This window comes from Schistocerca cancellata, chromosome 5 (genome assembly GCF_023864275.1).
Source record: "Schistocerca cancellata isolate TAMUIC-IGC-003103 chromosome 5, iqSchCanc2.1, whole genome shotgun sequence".
Classification (NCBI taxonomy): domain Eukaryota; kingdom Metazoa; phylum Arthropoda; class Insecta; order Orthoptera; family Acrididae; genus Schistocerca; species Schistocerca cancellata.
This window is the reverse complement of record NC_064630.1, coordinates 418,966,695-418,986,431: the sequence shown is the minus strand read 5'-3', so window position 1 is coordinate 418,986,431 and position 19,737 is coordinate 418,966,695. Positions and strand designations below refer to the sequence as shown.

Sequence of the window (19,737 nt, the reverse complement as noted above, 5' to 3'; positions counted from 1 at the left end):
TGCTAATTAAGTAACTATGAGTTAAACTGCTTGCTACTCACATGTCTTCTACAGTGATGTCCTTCAGTATTTGACAGTAATCAACATTCCACACAGCCTGATCATCCCATACTTTTGATGCTAATAAGATTGCTCCAAGAACGATTCTTTTCCAATTGGCAGGGGTTATATCGACTTCAGCATACGTCAGCAGTCTAATACAAAGGTAACGCTAAATGTAAGAAAGCATTTCTTGAATGATGTTAAGATATGTAAGATATATAAGAAGATGTTTATAGAAGTAGCTGCACAAGTGAATTTTATAGGCAGTTACAATTTACTTTTATTTCATACTAATTCTGTCAACAGATGTATTCAGCTGAAATCTTAGACATATAATGTTTTTCCTTTGGCTCCGGGATTGATCGTGCCGCGCGCGCGCTTGGGATGTGTGTGTGTGTGTGTGTGTGTGTGTGTGTGTGTGTGTGTGTCCTGTTCTTAATTTTTGTTTATTATGTATTGTTAGCCACCACAAGTGGAAGATGTGCATTGTTGCACTCCACATTTTATGTCAGTTTTGTGTAATGTACTGATACTACAATGTTCATCTTTGGCACTAATGTAAAATGTGTTATGAAACAAGCTAAGGACAAAATCTGTGCAATTCACATGTTTCCTAACTTATATTTATATGTATAAGCCAACTTCTGGTATTTCCTTTGTGTATGAATAAAATAAAACATCACATCAAGAACTAAGGTCCAAAAACTTGATGTATAATTTAAATGTGCCTTTCGTCTCAAGTGTATCAAATACTACTTCTGTCTGTTGTGATATATTGTCAACTTTAGTATGATGAGTGATGTAAAAAAAATTCTTTTGTGCTTTATATAATGTGAGTAGTACTATCCTCATCCAAAGAATCAATCACTCCAAATTTCAGTGTATATCAACATGAATAAACATACATTTTTAAGAATTTTTGGAAGTTATAACTGTTGTGCACAATGTATTTCATAGCAAACAGCATTTGTATTTAATTATTGTAGCACATATGGGGTAACAATTATTGAACTATACGAAATAAAATCTGCACAGTTTTTGTTAGGATGTTCCAACTGCACGGTTGGCCAGGGGGAGGGGGGCAGGATGGGAATTAGTATGCTCATGTATGGTTTGGTTTAGCGACGAAGTCCACTGTCATTTGGTCATGTTCGTCAATAAGTGAAATTGGCGCATTTGAGTGACAGAGAATCTGCATTTCATGATTAAGAAGTCTCTTCACCCCTAATGGATGACTGTGTGGTGTGCAACATCCAGTCATGCAATAATTGGTGCGATATTCCTTGATGGAACAGTGACTACCAAACGGTGCATGAAAGTGTAAAAGATGATTTCATCCCCACCATCCAAAGTGAACCTAATTTTGACAAGATGTGGTTCATGCAAGACAAAACTCAACTCCATCGAAGCAGGAGTATGTTTGATGTCCTGGAGGAGAACTTTGGGGACTGCATTCTGGCCCTGGGGTACCCAGAGGACACTGGCATGGGCCTCGATTGTCTGCCATATTCTTCAGATCTGAATAGTGACTCCTTTTTGAGCGGCTATATTAAAGACAAGGAGTACAGCAAAAACTCCAAAACCACTGCTGAGCAGAAAACAGCAATTCAGGAGTCATTGACAGCATCTACGCTCTGACACTTCAGTGGGTCATGCAATATTTCGCTATTCATATGCGCCACCTCATCACCAATAATGGCAGGCATATCGAACATGTCATAACCTAAATTCAGTTATCTGTAGTGACATTTACATGTTGAATGAAGTGAGTGCACGCCATAGATTGTAACAAATTCATACGTTTTTTCATATAGTTCAACAATTGTCACCCTATGTTTTCAACAGGTGTATATACTGCCTGTATTAATCAAAACTGAATGCTACTTTCAAGATTGTTAGCACCTACAACATCAAAAATGTTTAAGAAAATTACTAACTTTTATTCTAGATTTTTCTGTTGCCTTAATAGAAATCTCATTTTGTTTATTAACTACTTGAAATTCTTACATGGAATTAAATTTACTTTTAGCTTAATAGCTCTAGAATCAACATGTTTACACTACAGCTATTTGTTTACTTTTGTGCAAAACATTGCACCAGCCACAGTGTGAATCCAATTCTCAAACAAGGGACGAGTTAGTTGACATATGAAAGCAGCTGGAAACTGCTATGACTACTGTCAAACAATCTGAAGCTGCTCCAGATGGGTGTGCCGAGAGTGCTCTTGAGAGTTGGGAAATATCAAGGCACCTCAAATACTATCCTCTTCTGTGGATCCTGTCTCCTCTACAGATCCGAACTACTTGTGCACGACTTCCAGGGGCTTGTCAGTGGTGCGGCTGTGTGCCCTACAGGGGAAACAGCGACCAATGAAGACTGTGAGTGTCATACTGTTCCCCTAAGCAAAAAGTTCGACATACTGTCTTACTCTAAAACCGAACTTCAGTAAGTGAAACTCACTTCACCTGATGTAAAACCTACTGTGCCCTGTTTCGAGAGGAAGCAAATGCAAAAACAGTAGGGTCTATTAATTGTCAGCTGTCCCAACATATGGCAAATACTTGTAACGCTTATGGAAATTGCAGAAAGTGATGGGAAGCAAACCATGTGCCGGAAGGCCTCATGCCTACTTGATCATTCTGGCAACTGGTAGAGAAGGATGAGAAGAAGCCTTGGTCACATAGTTTTCAACAAATTTCACAATTTCCAGTATTGTCCCCAAAACTGATCACCTCCCCTGGTTCTGAGTTGCATGGAAGGATTGAACCAGAGATTTTGATGGTTCTGTGACATGCGAGACTTCAATTTCCTGGACTTGCACCATAGTGTTGGGAATTGTAGGATCCCCCAACTGGGTCAGGTCTGCACTGTAAATCACAGGCTGCACCCAAGTTACCTGACTGTGAGTTGCACATAAGTAGTTTTTTAATACAAATTAGGCTACTCTACACACATAACGATATCTGTAGGGGAACAGAAGTGTTAGTATAAGAGCCAAAGAAACACTCCCTACAAGCAATTGACTGCCAAAGCATCCACAATGAAATTACAGATTTTGAAGCATTCCTGCAAAGCACTGGAGCTCACATAATGTTAGGTACAGAAAGCCGGTTAAAACCTGAAATTGATAGCAGTGAGATTTTGGAGGGGGGGGGGGGAGGGGGGGAATTCAAGTGTATATTGAAAAGATAGGCTAATGGTAAATGGAGGTGGTATATCAGTTTCAGTGGACATGAAATTCAAATCCACCAAGTTGGAAATTGAAGCTGCATGCAAGGATCATCTGGGCAAGACTCAGTATTAAGGGTAGGCATAAACTTTTATTCAGATCCTTCTATCAATCAGCAGACTCACTACCAGATTCAACTGAACATTTTAGAGCAAACCCCAAGTTCACTGGTGCATAAGTTCCCCAAATCTCACTGTTGTCATTGGAGGAGACTTTAATCATCCAGCAATCAACTGGGGAAATTACAGTTTCACTAGTGGTTAGTGTCACAATATATCTTGCAAAACACTGCTAAAGGCCAAAGGCCTTTTCTGAGAAGTACCTACAACAGATTGTTCAGGAGCTCACTCCTGATAGAAATATACCGGGTCTAATAGCAACAAGCAGATTTGACCTCTTTTAGGATGTTCACATAGAAACTAGTGTCAGTGACCATGAGGTACTTGTAGCAACAATGATTACCACACTATATGTGGAAAAAAACAATAGCAGGATTTACATGTTCAGAAAACTAATAAAGAGACAGCAGTATCAAACCTCAATAAGGAACTTTAAACATTTAGCTCTGAAGATCTCCACGGAAAAGAAATGTGATCAGGTTTAGGAGCATAGTTGACCATACACTAGATATGTATCTATTACAATGTTTAAATTAAACAGAGAGTGCTGCGTAACATTCATAAAACAAAGCATAGGGGCTGAAGATAAAGAGAAGCTGAAGATAAAGAGAAGCTCATGAAATGTGCTTGGCTGTCATGAGAACAATTTGTGAAACCTTCATAACTACTGTAGCAGACTATTTGTAGAAATATCTCTCACACATCTCAAAGAAATTCTAGTCATATGTGAAGGCTGTTATTGGTACCAAAGTTAGTGTCCAAACATTCATTTATTTAACAGAAATTGAAGCTGAGGGTAGCACAGCAAAAGCGGGAATCCTGAACTCAGTTTTCAAATGTTCTTTTACAAAGGAAAATACTGGATTACTGCCCAAATTCATTTCTTGTACCACTGCAAATAACAGAATGACCTCTTTCACGTGTACTGGCCACAAACACCAATCTTGAGGAACCCAACTCACTTTTCTCATGACATCCTGAAGTCCAAGAATCAAGGTGATTGGGTAGATGCACTATTTCTTGATTTCCAAAAAGCATTTGACTCAGTACCACACCTAGGCTTATTATTGAAAATATGGTCATGTTATGCATCTACTGAAATTTATGACTTCAACTGAGGTCTGTTGGTAGGGAGGACATGGGACGTTACCTAGGATAGTGTGTCATCAACAGAAGTAAAACTAACTTCAGGTTCACTCCATGAAAATATGTTCAAATGGTTCAAATGGCTCTGAGCACTATGGGACTCAACATCTTAGGTAATAAGTCCCCTAGAACTTAGAACTACTTAAACCTAACTAACCTAAGGACATCACACACACCCATGCCCGAGGCAGGATTCAAACCTGCGACCATAGCAGTCCCGCGGTTCCGGACTGCAGCGCCAGAACCGCACGGCCACCGCGGCCGGCTGAAAATATGTTGGGACCCTTGCTGCTAACATAGTATATTAATGATCTTGCAGACAATATTAATAGTAACCCCAAGACATTTCGCACATGATGCAGTTATCTATAATGAAGTATTATCTGAAAGAAGCTGCATAAATATTTGGTCGTACCTTCTTAAGATTTCAAAGTGGTGCAAAGATTGGCACCTTACTTTAAATTTTTATAACTATACAACCATTCACTTCACAAACAAAAAATATAGTATCTTATGACTATAATATCAATCTACATCTACATACATATTCTGCAAGCCACCGTAAGGTGCATGGCTGAGGGTACCCTATACCACAACTAGCTGTTTCGTTTCCTGCTCCACTCGTAGATAGGGAGAGCAAGGATGAAACAACTGTCTATAAGCCTCCATAGGATCTTTAATTTCTCATATCTTGTCTATGTTGTCACTATGTGAGTGTATGTTGGCAGCAGCAACTGGATCGTTCTATAGCCAGCTTCAAATGCCAGGTCTCTAAACTTCTCAGTAGTGTTCTTCAAAATGAATGTATTTTTACCTCCAGAGATTCCCACATGAGCTCCGAAGCATATCCGTAACACTTTGCATGCTGATCGGGCCTACTGGTAACAAATCTAGCAGCTCACCTATGAATTGCTTGATGTGTTCTTTCTATCTGACCTGGTGCAGATCCCAAACACTTGAACAGTACTCAAGAATAGGTTGCACAGCATCCTATATGCAGTCTCCTTTACAGATGAACCACACCTTCCTCAAATTCTCTCAACAAACCAAAGTCGACTATTCGCCTTCCCTACCACAATCCTCAGATGCTCGTTCCATTTCATATCGCTTCACAACATTATGCCCAGATATGCAAACAACGTGACTGTGTCAAGCAGGACACTACTAATGCCATATCCAGACATTACAGGTTTGCTTTTCCCAATCATCCGCAATAACTTACCTTTTTCTATATGCCATTCATCACACCAACTAGAAATCTTGTCTATATCACCTTGTATCAACCTACAGTTATTTATCTTCAACACCTTGCTGTACACAACAGCACCATCAGTTAACAACTGCAGATTGCTGCCCATTCTGTCTGCCAGATCATTTATCTACACTCCTGGAAATTGAAATAAGAACACCGTGAATTCATTGTCCCAGGAAGGGGAAACTTTATTGACACATTCCTGGGGTCAGATACATCACATGATCACACTGACAGAACCACAGGCACATAGACACAGGCAACAGAGCATGCACAATGTCGGCACTAGTACAGTGTATATCCACCTTTCGCAGCAATGCAGGCTGCTATTCTCCCATGGAGACGATCGTAGAGATGCTGGATGTAGTCCTGTGGAACGGCTTGCCATGCCATTTCCACCTGGCGCCTCAGTTGGACCAGCGTTCGTGCTGGACGTGCAGACCGCGTGAGACGACGCTTCATCCAGTCCCAAACATGCTCAATGGGGGACAGATCCGGAGATCTTGCTGGCCAGGGTAGTTGACTTACACCTTCTAGAGCACGTTGGGTGGCACGGGATACATGCGGACGTGCATTGTCCTGTTGGAACAGCAAGTTCTCTTGCCGGTCTACGAATGGTAGAACGATAGGTTCGATGACAGTTTGGATGTACCGTGCACTATTCAGTGTCCCCTCGACGATCACCAGTGGTGTACGGCCAGTGTAGGAGATCGCTCCCCACACCATGATGCCGGGTGTTGGCCCTGTGTGCCTCGGTCGTATGCAGTCCTGATTGTGGCGCTCACCTGCACGGCGCCAAACACGCATACAACCATCATTGGCACCAAGGCAGAAGCGACTCTCATCGCTGAAGACGACACGTCTCCATTCGTCCCTCCATTCACGCCTGTCGCGACACCACTGGAGGCGGGCTGCACGATGTTGGGGCGTGAGCGGAAGACGGCCTAACGGTGTGCGGGACCGTAGCCCAGCTTCATGGAGACGGTTGCGAATGGTCCTCGCCGATACCCCACGAGCAACAGTGTCCCTAATTTGCTGGGAAGTGGCGGTGCGGTCCCCTACGGCACTGCGTAGGATCCTACGGTCTTGGCGTGCATCCGTGCGTCGCTGCAGTCCGGTCCCAGGTCGACGGGCACGTGCACCTTCCGCCGACCACTGGCGACAACATCGATGTACTGTGGAGATCTCACGCCCCACGTGTTGAGCAATTCGGCGGTACGTCCACCCGGCCTCCAGCATGCCCACTATACGCCCTCGCTCAAAGTCCGTCAACTGCACATACGGTTCACGTCCACGCTGTCGCGGCATGCTACCAGTGTTAAAGACTGCGATGGAGCTCCGTATGCCACGGCAAACTGGCTGTCACTGACGGCGGCGGTGCACAAATGCCGCGCAGCTAGCGTCATTCGACGGCCAACACCGCGGTTCCTGGTGTGTCCGCTGTGCCGTGCGTGTGATCATTGCTTGTACAGCCCTCTCGCAGTGTCCGGAGCAAGTATGGTGGGTCTGACACACCGGTGTCAATGTGTTCTTTTTTCCATTTCCAGGAGTGTATATCTGAAAAATAGCAACAGTCCTATCACACTTCCCTGTGGCTCTCCTGATGTTACCCCTGTCTCCGATGAATACTCACCGTCGAGGACAACACACTAGGTTCTGTTACTTAAGAAGTTTGAGCCAGTCACATATCTGAGAACCTGTTATACACGTGTACCTTTGTTAACAGTCAGCAGTTTGGCACCATGTTCAATGGTTTTCGGAAATCTAGAAATATGGAATCAGCCTGTTGCCCTTCATCCATAGTTCGCAGTATATCCTGTAAGAACAGAGCGAGCTGGGTTTCATACGAGCAATGCTTGCTAAAGCCATGCTGATTCATGGACATCAACTTTTCAGTTTTTAGGAAGTTTATTATATTTGAACTCAAGAGTATGGTCTAGAGTTCTGCAGCAAACCAATGTTAAGCATATGGGTCTGTAATTTTGTGTGTCGTTTCTTTTACCCTTCTTTAAATACAGGAGTCACCTGCACTTTTTTCCACTTGATTGGCACTTTGCAATGGTCGACAGATTTGCGATAAATGCAAACTAAGTAAGGGGCCAATGATGTATCATACTCATTGTAAAACCGAATTGGGATTCCATCTGAACCTGGTGACTTATTTGTTTTCAACTCTTTTAGTTGTTTCTCTATGCTAGGGACTCTCTATTACTTTGTTGTCCATATGGGACTCTGTGCAACCGTCAAATGATGGTAAGTTTGTACGATTCTCCTGCATGAACGATTTCTTAAACAGGGAATTCAAAGCTTCAACCCACCTTTTGCTATTCTTTACTACCAAACCAGACTGGTCAACAAGTGAGTGACTGGAAGCCTTAGACATACTTAGCACTTTTACATAGGACCAGAATTTTTTTCAGATTCTTCGCCATCTCTTTACCCAAGGTATGACAGTGACAGCTATTGTACGCTTCGCGCATAGATCTTTACACAGACGCATGAATCTCTACTAATCTTTGCCTGTCATCATTTGTGTGTTGTCTTTTGAACCATGAGTCATAGCTGGAATTGGCCAACTCATACAAATACCTGGGTGTAACGCTTTGTAGGGATATGAAATGAAATGATTATTTAGGCTCAGTCAGTCATGGGTAAAGCAGGTGCTAGACTTCAGTTTACTGGTAAAATATAGGGGAAGTGCAGTCAGTCTACAAAGGAGATGGCTTACAAATCACCAATGTGACCTTTCTAAAATACTGCTCAATTTTGTGGGACATGTGCAAAATATGATTAGCAGGGGATACTGCACATATACAGAAAAGGGCAGCACGAATGGTCAGAGGTTTGTTTGACCCATGGGACAGTGTCACAGAGATGCTGAAGAAACTGAACTACAGACTCTTGGAGATACGCGTAAACTATCACAAGAAAGTCTTCTAGCAAAGTCTCAAGAACCGGCTTTAAATGACAACTCTAGAAATATACTACACACCCTACATATCACTCGCATAGGGATTGTGAGGACAAGATTAGAATAATTGCAGCATGCACACCAATCATTCTTTCCATACCAAATACGTGAATGGAATGGGAAAAAACCCTGATTACTGGTACAATGGGATCTACCCACTACCATGAACTTCACAGTAATTTGCAAAGTATAAGTATAGATGTTTGGTTGTAACAATTTGTACGGATATAAACTAGAATGACTGCATAGGTTCAGTCATACATATAGCATGTGACAGTTTTGGTTCATTGGCAGAATATAAGGGAAATGTAATTGGCCTACAAAGGAGATTGCTTACAGAACACTTGTTCGAATCATCCAAGAATATTTCTCAAATGTGTGGGACCCATATCAAATAGGAAACATGTGTTAGTGAATGTATACAAAGAAGGGAAACATGAATAGTACAGGTTTTTTTGATGCATGGGAGAGTGACACAGAAATTCTGAAGGAACTGAACTAGCAGCACACATACTAAGACAGAAGCAAACTACCCTAGAAAGCGAAGTTTCAAGACCACCTTTACAGGAAGAGTCATTAAGTACTTACTGTGCACTATCTCCCACACCAAACCTACAATACTTTTGGTATTGCTTGTCCACCCATATATCCTCATGTGTGCTCAATACATGGATTCTGTATTTTCTCCCACATATTTTTATGAGTTATTATACCCTGTGTCTACTCACAATCATCCATTTTTCATCTTTCAATAACAAAGGAGTATGGAAAAATACAGCAAAAAAAGGCTAATTTTAATATTCAGTACTGATAAATCACTACATCGTTGTTATCTGCTGGCAGTAATACAGCAGGTTTCTTCTCTTCCATTCAGTTAATATCCTTGTCGGCAAAAAATGAGTCATAAGAAACTGAATGTTTTATTTATCACTGCAGATTTAAAAATGAAATTGTGGATCCAAGTACTTCTTATGTCTTTACACTTTAAATGATTCAGTTGATAAACTTCTTAGGGTATGGCTATCAACACACTAATGATGAAAAACTGAATGATAGTGTAGGAAGAACAACAATGAGCAAATATGAAAATGAATTTGTTCCTACACAGAAACACCCACTAATCCAGAAAGACAAAGCAAGATGAAGTACTTTCGTACGTTTTTCTGTGACTAAAACACAATCTATTCTACACTTAATATTTTTACTATTAGGAAATGCTCTGTCATATACTTCCTGCATTAGAGCATTCAGACAAAACTCGACATTAAAATACAAACTGGCCAATATCTCCTATTCTCATAAAGCATATTATGCATTCTGTGTGCTGTATATTTTGAGCTATTGATTTGCACTGTATTACCTTGACAGTCCTTATATCATTGTCAAATGATATTTGGATGAATAAAAATAAAATAATTTCAGTTGCTTGTGGTGCATATAGCATCAATACCATTTTGAAGATTCAAAACTTGATATATTTTGCAGGTAATTTTTCAGAGAAAATGATTCTATTTAGTATATTGCTTTGTATAAGATGAAGGTGAGGAATTGGAGATAACTATTTTATCTTTAATGGCCACATACGGTAACAAAAAGACAGGCTGGATCTGCGTAACTGCCTATCAGCACTATGGCAAAATGTAATTTTAGGTTATGCTGAAAACAAGTGCTTTGAACTCTGTGATTACTTGACTAGAAAAGTTCACACACACACACACACACACACACACAATCATCATCTCCAGCAGTTTGACCTCCGAACTGACGAAGATGGTAGTCATGTGCATGAGGCATGCTTGCTTGTGTGAATGAATGTGTGTGTTTCTCTTTCTTGTTCTGGTGAAGGCTGTGGCCGAAAGCTAATGTGAAAGTATCTTAATTGTGCTTGTCTGTGACTTAATGTGTCATGTTTACAGTAAGTAGCAATCTATCTTTTTCTTACATTCTTGATATTCTGCCCTGGAGTTCCCACTGTTTGATTTCAACTGTTTGATATGCTACATAGCAATATTTCCTTCACCACAGAGGACAATGGCAGTATTAATTTTTTGGATCTGAGGACATAAGGGATCGGATGCCGACCTGCTCAATGTATTCTGAAATCCCAATACATCTGACTGCATAATTAACTTTCCATCCAAAATCCCATAGCAAACCATATTTTCATTTGGAGATTGACAGGATAACCTAATAGCCTTTACGTGTGGCAAATGTTAGTGCTGAATTACGCACCCTGAAGGTGATAGTATTTAACAATGGTTCTGGCCCAGCCCAGCCATGAAACTATACACTAAGAAACAGAAGGAAGAAACTACGAATAGAGATCATGTCATTTTATGAAGAAGTCAACCAAAGAAAGAAAGGTACCATGCTGAGATCTCATTTTGGTAAGATAAGGTGATAGTTTCACGAAAGTAATCTACAAATTATTGTCTGTAGACAGAAAACACTTTGCAGTATATTCAATGTGCACCAGACATTTAACATCTGTAGTATGCTAAATGACATGCAGTGACAGTGGTAAGGCTCATGTTGGACAAACCAGCAGTAGCTTGAAAACAAGGTTTAGAGATCATGTTGATTTTAGTGAGTCCAACCCATCAGCATTTAGTGCTTATGTAAGAGAGCACAAGCATTCTGTTAATGATTTCGCTAAGAACATGACCATTCTCACAGGGCAGAGAAAGTTAGAGTATTGATTATCTTTGAAGAAATAGAGGTATACCCTAACATGACCAAACACACAGACAATGTCCTCAGTGAATACACAGATTTATGCAATAAGATGTATAATCCATAAATTTATACACAGAATTTCAGGTTGCAGTTTTCTGTCTTCCTGTACATAAATTGACTAAACACTGACAAGATATGTTAGTATCTCCTTTCAAAGAGAGGCCTCCAGTGGCAGGATCAACTTTTTGAAGCCACCTATACAGTGATTTAGGTGGGCTCTTGTTTGCAAGCAATCAATGAAAAATTTTGGAATTTCACATGATGCTCTGCATCTTTAAAAAAGGAATGTTGACTGGTTGTGTAGCGTAACAGTTAAGAAACAGTCTTCACATGCAGAAGTTTTGGGTTTGAATCTCATCAGATGCTTTGAATTTTTTATTTTATTTTTAAATCTTTATGAAAATGACTTTGATCATACTTTTGTTCAGTTACTAATTGTCTTAAGTGGAGTTTCCTCATTCCTATAGCACTATCATGTCATTTTTATCATCATATTAACATTTCGGGTGCTCTCACTTTTCTTTGTATCAATCTTTTTGCATTTGTAATCTTTGTTCAGGTGATTTAATGCTATATTTTCATCTTGTTATTGCATTTATTAAATCTTCATCCGCAATATTCTGTCCATAGTGCAATAAGAATTGATGCTTTAAACGTTTAAATGAGAGATTGGTACTCACCATACAGAGGAGTTGTTGAGTCTTAGACAGGCACAACAAGAAGACTACTATACATTTCAGCTTTTGGCCTCTGTGATCAGAGACAGAGGTCGTAGCTGTGTGATCTGTGCTTGCATGAATTGTGTGCATTTTCCACTTTACAAGGAGGCATTTTGGCTGAAACCTCAAATGTATAGCAATCTTTTTGTTGTGCATGTCTGCAACTCAGCATCTCCTCTATATGTGAGTAACACTCTAACCTTTTCATAATATTGTCATTATTCCATCCTGGATTTTCCATTGTTTGTTTTAAATGTTTGTTTGACAATTACTGTTCAAAAAATGTATATCTTGTAAAAAAAAAAAAAACATTTTTAACACCACTGCACAGTCAACATAAATAGATTATTTCATCTTTTGCTCTTTAAGGAAAAGATAGATATTTTCAAATGTCTAAATATTATGGTAGACGAATACAAATAATTAAATTCAGATGCGCACAGATTCCACGTGAAAAAAGAACGACAAGAAGAAAAAATGAGAGCAACTGAAAAAGTTAATATGGTTATTAAAATGATATGTCAAAGGAACAGAAATAAAAACATTACACTTAAACAATTAATTGAATAAAATTTTTGACAAAAGTCATTTTGATAATGATTTGAAAATATAACATTTCACAGCACCTGACAAGATTCAAATCCACAACTTTTTGCATGCAAGGACTGAACTTTGTCAATTATGCTACATAACTAGTCTTTATAACATTCATTTTTGAAAGCTGTAGCGCATCATGCGAAACCCCAAAATTTTTTCTGTCTATTACTCTGTGATACTTGAGACCTTAACCCAACATCACCATATAGATTGTTTATCTAAAAAGTCAATCCCACCACTGGCGACCTCTCCTTGTTAGACCCATTACATTTATTTTCAACTTGCTCAGTGTGTTGTTCACAAAAATGGCATCAATTTTTGTCTCTATATACATTGTTTCCTTTTATACTGTTATGGGGACTTCAATGCACAGAATAAGTGCTTGCCACAGATCTATCTAGGAATATCTTAGAAGAAACAAGAGACCTACACTATGAGACACTTTGCCATGACTAGCATTTCCATGTTTTTCTTACTGTGACAGTGTCCTATACAACTCATAAATGTAGTGAGACTTGTGACATTGCACTTCACATACAACTGATAGAAAAAATTATCCGGTGATGGAAGTAGCATGTATTTTCAAGAGAGGTCATTCTCATAATTTAGTATTTTAGAACATGAACAAATGACAATCTGTTTACCATAAAGACAAGACATTATGTATTTACCACAAAGTAATACATCCTATTGTAATCGTGTATGCACGTATATTGCATATAACAATATTATGAGAAGGAAAGTGGCTACTCACCATATAGCAAAGATGCTGAATCGCAGATAGGCACAACAAAAAGACTTTCACACTTAAAGCTTTCGGCCATTAGAATTTGTCAACAACAACAACAACAACAACAACAACAACACACACACACACACACACACACACACACACACAAACTGCAGTCTCAGGCAAATGAAACCACACTGCAAGCAGCAGCACCAGTGCATGAGGAGAGGGGCGACTTGGGATAAGGAGGCTGGGGCAGGGAGGGGGAGGGATTGTATGGTGGAGGTGGTCGACAGTGAAGTGCTGCAGGTTAGACGGAGGGCAGGGGAGACGTGGGGAGGGGGGAGGGCAGTGGGGAAAAGGAGAAAAATAAAAAGACTCCTCTTTATCCCCACCCAGTCGCCACTCCCATCATGCACTGGTGCTGCTGCTTGCGGTGTGGTTTCAGTTGCCTGAGGGTGCAGTCGTGTGTGTGTGTGTGTGTGTGTGTGTGTGTGTGTGTGTGTGCCCGCACATGTGTGTGTCTATTGTTGACAGGCCAATGGACGAAAGCTTTAAGTGTGAAAGTCTTTTTGTTGTGCCTATCTACTACTCAGCATCTCTGCTACATGGTGAGTAGCAACTTTCCTTCTCATAATATTGTTACATTCCATCCTGGATTTTCCATTGTTTGGTTATGTAAATACATATTTGTTAATATTCATGAGGTTTCTACCCTTCTTGATGATCATAATGATTTTACACCTTACAGGCACATTGTTTGATTTAGATGTGTACAGTAAGTACTCATACTTTGCTACTGTAGTGAATACAAAGTATTCTCATGTTATTGACATAGGTATGATTCAATAAAACTGTGGTAACTACCTACGTCGTCCCAAACCTATAGGATGAAAATTATACATGTGATAGAATATCTTAAAATGAGTATTTTGAGATAAGTAACAAATGATTGGAAAAAAATATCTAATTTTTCTAGTGACTTGAACAAATGGCTCTGAGCACTATGGGACTTAACTTCTGAGGTCATCAGTCCCCTAGAACTTAGAACTACTTAAACCGAACTAACCTAATGACATCACATACATCGATGCCCGAGGCAGGATTCGAACCTGCGACCGCAGCAGTCGTGTGGCTCCAGACTGTAGCGCCTAGAACCGCTCGACCACTTCGGCCGGCACCAATTTAGTATTGGAGGGCAGCAGGGAGGGTAAAAATCGTAGAGGGAGACCAAGAGATGAATACACTCCGGCCGGCTTAGTGACTTGAACAACTTACACCTTGTAACACCAGCTTCAGATCATACTAACTGCTAAAAATGACCACTACCCATCTGAATACAATACAACATCAATGGATAAGCCACAAACAGAACTGAATTCTTAATTCAAAATCATTTGGATCTATTGACCGCACACTTTGTCTACGATGAGGGTGTAATTGCTGCTCCATGAGAACTCACAACAGTGTATTGTACGAAGTGTGCATTTCGTGAATAAAGTGACAGGTTCTTACTGTGGGATTTTCTTCCAAAGGATCCAAAAACATCTCTTCACATTCTTGTGTGTGCACCATTCTTGGCAAGAAACTAACAGCTATCTGTGGCTGATTTTTTTCTTTTTTTTGTTTTGTTTTTCTCTATCAGTCTCAATTAATTTCTTAAAATTGGTATGATCCCTGCTATAAAGCTATTCTCTGTACAGTTGTTTGGCTTTCCAAGCTGAATTATACATTACACTTAGGTCAGCAAGCTCCTGTGTCAACTAATGCTGCTTGTTCAACAAGCAGTCATGAACAGTGAACAGCAGCAAAGCTCCACTATGGAAACATCACAGGCAGTTGTGTATAGTTTTTAAAGCTACTGTCAACAACACAGACATTGCAGGCAGCTGTTTGTTATGAAACATAAGCAGTTTACAAACACATGCTTCATACATATCCCTCATTCACAATCTTGTACCCCTCTGAAATACTAATTTCCAACCATTTGGTCCTGACCTCGACAGCAGCGATGATTTGGGTTGAGGGGCACTCGACATCATGGTCATCAGTGCCCTGATGAAATGTCAGCATGCTAATCTCATGGGTGAGGACGAAGGCTGTCCCCACATGTGGAGTGGTTTATAATGTATTAAAGTCTGTTGCCCTTCCCCACCAATTTAAGGATGAGGCATGACAGTTCACAAAATTTCACCACCCTCATCAGTATATGCAAGGATAGTGGGCAATCCCATCAATACTGAGAGCTGCCCTACTATCAGTATATAGTACACACATAGCCACAATATGCTGAACTGAAAGTGGTACACCACAAACTTCACAAGAGGGTGGATCCTCCTGCCAGAGGAGGAAGCCATGTGTTAAAGGGCTATACCCAATGAGCCGTCTGGTAAGCAGAACCTCCTACCAGCGGTGAGGCTGACACGAAGTTCACCAAGCCTCTGTGATCGATTTGAGTGACAACAGTTTGTTGTCTGTCACCTACAACCATTCAGTCTCCCACTGACGTATGATGCATCTGTCACAAAATTAGATGATGGTATGCAACGGGATGGGACATTGATGGATAGCACCATCCCAACATGCTTCCTTGGTGGCTTTGTCAGCCATGTTGCCCTTTATCCCAATGTGGCCATGTACTTAGTAAAAGATCACCTCATTGCCACAGTGTTGGAGCCACTGTAAGGAGTCATGGATGAGCTGAATCAGCGGGTTTACTGGATACATTTGGTGAAGTGCTTGCAGCGCACTAAGAGAGTCGGAACAGACAAGAAACCTTGTACAGTGATGTCTGTGGGCCCTCCCCAATGCCATCAGAATACCATATAATACCACATCATAATTTGTAAATTGTTCCAGAAGACGCACTTTAAAGACCCTATCAGGGAAAACAGCAGAACAACCGAGAGCATTCTCTTGCTGGGATCCATCTGTATAAACAACGATAAAACTGTGGTACAAAAACAACAAAGTTCTAAAAACATAATCTGGAGTACAAGTTTTCTTGTACTGTGCCAAGCTTACAGGTAAAATCACTCTGGGCCTCTGAAGACGCCAAGGCGGCAATGCATTCCATCCCAGGCTGTGTATTTTGATGGCTGAGAGATCCAGATCCTTGAGACAGTCTGTAGGACATATCCCAAATGGCTTGGCTGTGTGGGTCCGATTCCTGAACAGCCGTTCAAATGTGAGTTGGACCACTTAACTAAATGTCAATGACTGAGGGGATGTTGAGATTTTCAGTGCCTACTGAGCCAAAAGGATATGTCGGCGAACCCAGAGTGTTGGTTCAGCAGCCTCTGCATACAGACTCGGAACTGGGCTGGTCCGAAAGGTTCCAGTCAATATCGGAATGCCCTCATGGTGGACACCATCTAATATCTTGAGGTACAAAGGACAGGCCGATCTGTAGACCACACTGCTATAATCTAAATGTGATTGAACAAAAGCCCTATAAAACTGCACGAGGCAGGATCTGTCAGCTCCCCATGTTTTTTCCGCTAAGGCAGTTCAAAATATTCAATGACTGGAAGCCCTTTGTTTGTAGGTCTTTCAGGTGTAGGAGCTAGGATAATTTCAAGTCAAATAATAAACCCAAAAAGTGCACAGTGTCTTGAAAATGTACAATATTGCCCCCCATTGTGAGCATTGATTGGTTAACTTCGACAAGCATGGTTAAAATTGACACATGTTGTCTTCGCAGATAAGAACCAAAAACCTGTCGCCCTACCCCATGTTTCCAGCCTCCTAATGGTCAGCTGTAGCTGCCTCATCATTGATATAATGTCAGAGGAAGAGTACAAGATTGCAAAGTCATCCACAAACAAAGAGTCTTTGACAGGGCTTCTGACTGTGGAGGAAAGTAAATGCCATTGATAGCGATGGCAAATGATGTGACACTGACAACACTGCTGTGGGGGACCCCATTCTCCTGAACATAGCAGTCAGACATTGCAACACCAACACGATATCGAAAATACCGGTCCTCAAGAAAGGAATGGCTAACAAGGGCAGGCGTCCATGTAATCCTCATTCATGAAGTTGGTGAAGGATATTGTATCTCCATGTAGTGTCATATGTTTTTCCAAGGTCAAAAAAACACTCAAACCAATGGTTTTGACGTAAGGAGGACACCTGTATTGCTGTCCAGTAGAATTAAATTGTCAAGGGTTGAACGGCAGTGCCTGAAACTGCACTGGGAGGGGCTCAGGTGACCTCGGGATTCGAGCAGCCAGACAAGGTGGCAGTTGACCATGCATCTGAGAGTCTTACCCATACACCTGGTAAGGACTAAACTCCAATAACTGTTAGGGGTGCTACGGTCCCTGCCTGTATTCCAGAATGGAATTAATATTGCCTCCTTCCAAGTTGTAGGGTACTGTCCATCAAACCAGATCTGATTGAAACAAGAGAGGAGCTGTCCTTTCAATTCAGGTCACAGATGACTAAGCATGGCATTATGGATCTCAACAGGTCCTGGAGCAGTGTCTCTGGCTGCAGACAAAGCTGATTCCAGTTCTCACACGAAGAACAGAAGGTTATAGGCTTCCTCATTATGTGACAAGAAATTGAGCTTCCTCATCTCTGCAGTCTTGCGAAACACCTGAAAAGCAGGAGCTTGTCTGGATGATGTAGTAACAATAAAGTGTTCAGCTAAAACCTGAGCCGTGTCTTCTGGTGTGTCCACCAAGACCTCATTACTTGACAAGTCTGTAACAGGATGTGTACTACCCTTGCCTGAAATCCGCCTTACTGATTCCCAAACTTGCGCAGTGGAAGTGGACCAATTAATAGAAGTCATGAATTCCCTCCAGGAAGTCCTCTTCCGTTCTTTTATAACTCACTTCACATATGCTCTCACAGATCTGAAGGCATAAAGATTGTCTGTAGTTGGACAGTGTTTGAAGTTCCGCAGAGCTGTTCATCTGGCTCTGATTGCCAATCGACAGTCATCATTCCACCAACATACAGGCCATTATCTGAGGTGGTTACTACGTTGGATCTTACAAGTGATACGGGCCATTGTCTCCTGTACATAATCCTTTTGTTCAAAAAGAGCCTGTCAACTGTACTGCAACCAATTTGCCCTTTGTATCACCCATCTGCATAGTCTCCTATCAGCCACCATCCTAGTTACAGACAGATCCACACTGGGAAGTGGACACTAGAATGTAAATCTGGAGCCACTTCCCACTGAACTGAGTCTACAATAGCTGGGGAACAAAAACAAAGGTCAATGGCTGAAAAAGACCACCTAACTGTGGAAAAATGTGTCATTTGACCCACACTGAGAAGGCAGATATTCTCAGAATGGACGAGTCACTCAATCATCCAACACTTGGAGCAAATGGTAGCCGAGCCCCACAGGACATTATGTGCCTTGAAGTTCCCCGCAAGGAGGAATGGGTGCGGGAGTGCCCGGGAAAGTTCTGCCAGTGTGTCTGCATCCAAAGCATCATTAGGGGGAAGCTACAAAGAATACACTGTGATATTAAAGGGTGGTAGAGCATTCACGGCAATTGCTTGTATGGTCATGGTAAGAGGGACAGAAGAGGAGTGGCATCTGTCATCAATGGAAGCAGTCACTCCACCTTTAGTCCTGTCTCCAAGAGTATCGTCCTCCTTATATGTGTGGTAGCCCCATAATGCAGGTGTGTCAGTGACTTTAAGATGCGTTTCTTGTAAGCAGAGGCAGAACGGTTTCTCCTAGACCAGGAGCTGCAATTCTTTCAAATGTGAGCAATATCCACTCAAATTTCACTGCACCACATATCCCTGTGGAAGCCATTGTTTAGTGATGGTTGTCCTGGTCTTTCACCCTCGGAGGAGGTGATTTACTGTGGAGGTCAGGGAAGAATGTTAGCCAGTTCCTTGCACTCCGATTCCTCTGATTGGAAGTCCATATCCTCAAGAGCATAGTCCCCATCAGGAAGGGAGAGAACTCGCCAATCCGAAGGTTTAACTACCAATTCCTTGAACTTGGAACTACTTTTCGAAGGATGTTTTTCTTTACTGATGGGAGGAGGTGGTTGCCTGAGTTGCGGGGATGGCTTAGTTGGCTTCTGATGTTTGGTAGTAGTGTGTGGCTTAGGTGGTAAGCACACTGCTGATGGCATCCGAACGACTTCACTTTCAAGTGGAGTGTTTCCCTCACAGGTATATTGACAAGTGTACGTCCTCGTACTTGAATCTGTGG

The 19,737-nt window shown here is 41.2% G+C and overlaps 1 protein-coding gene across 2 annotated transcripts in view; it reads right to left on the bottom strand.

The window, feature by feature from the left end:
* Window positions 1-19,737, bottom strand: part of LOC126188881 (cyclin-Y) — a 68,893-nt gene that overhangs the window by 1,655 nt on the left and 47,501 nt on the right. For both annotated transcript variants that reach the window (XM_049930548.1, XM_049930547.1), the window contains one exon: window positions 42-194. In XM_049930548.1, coding sequence (XP_049786505.1) covers window positions 42-194 — 153 coding nt within the window. The remainder of the gene's footprint in view (window positions 1-41; window positions 195-19,737) is intronic.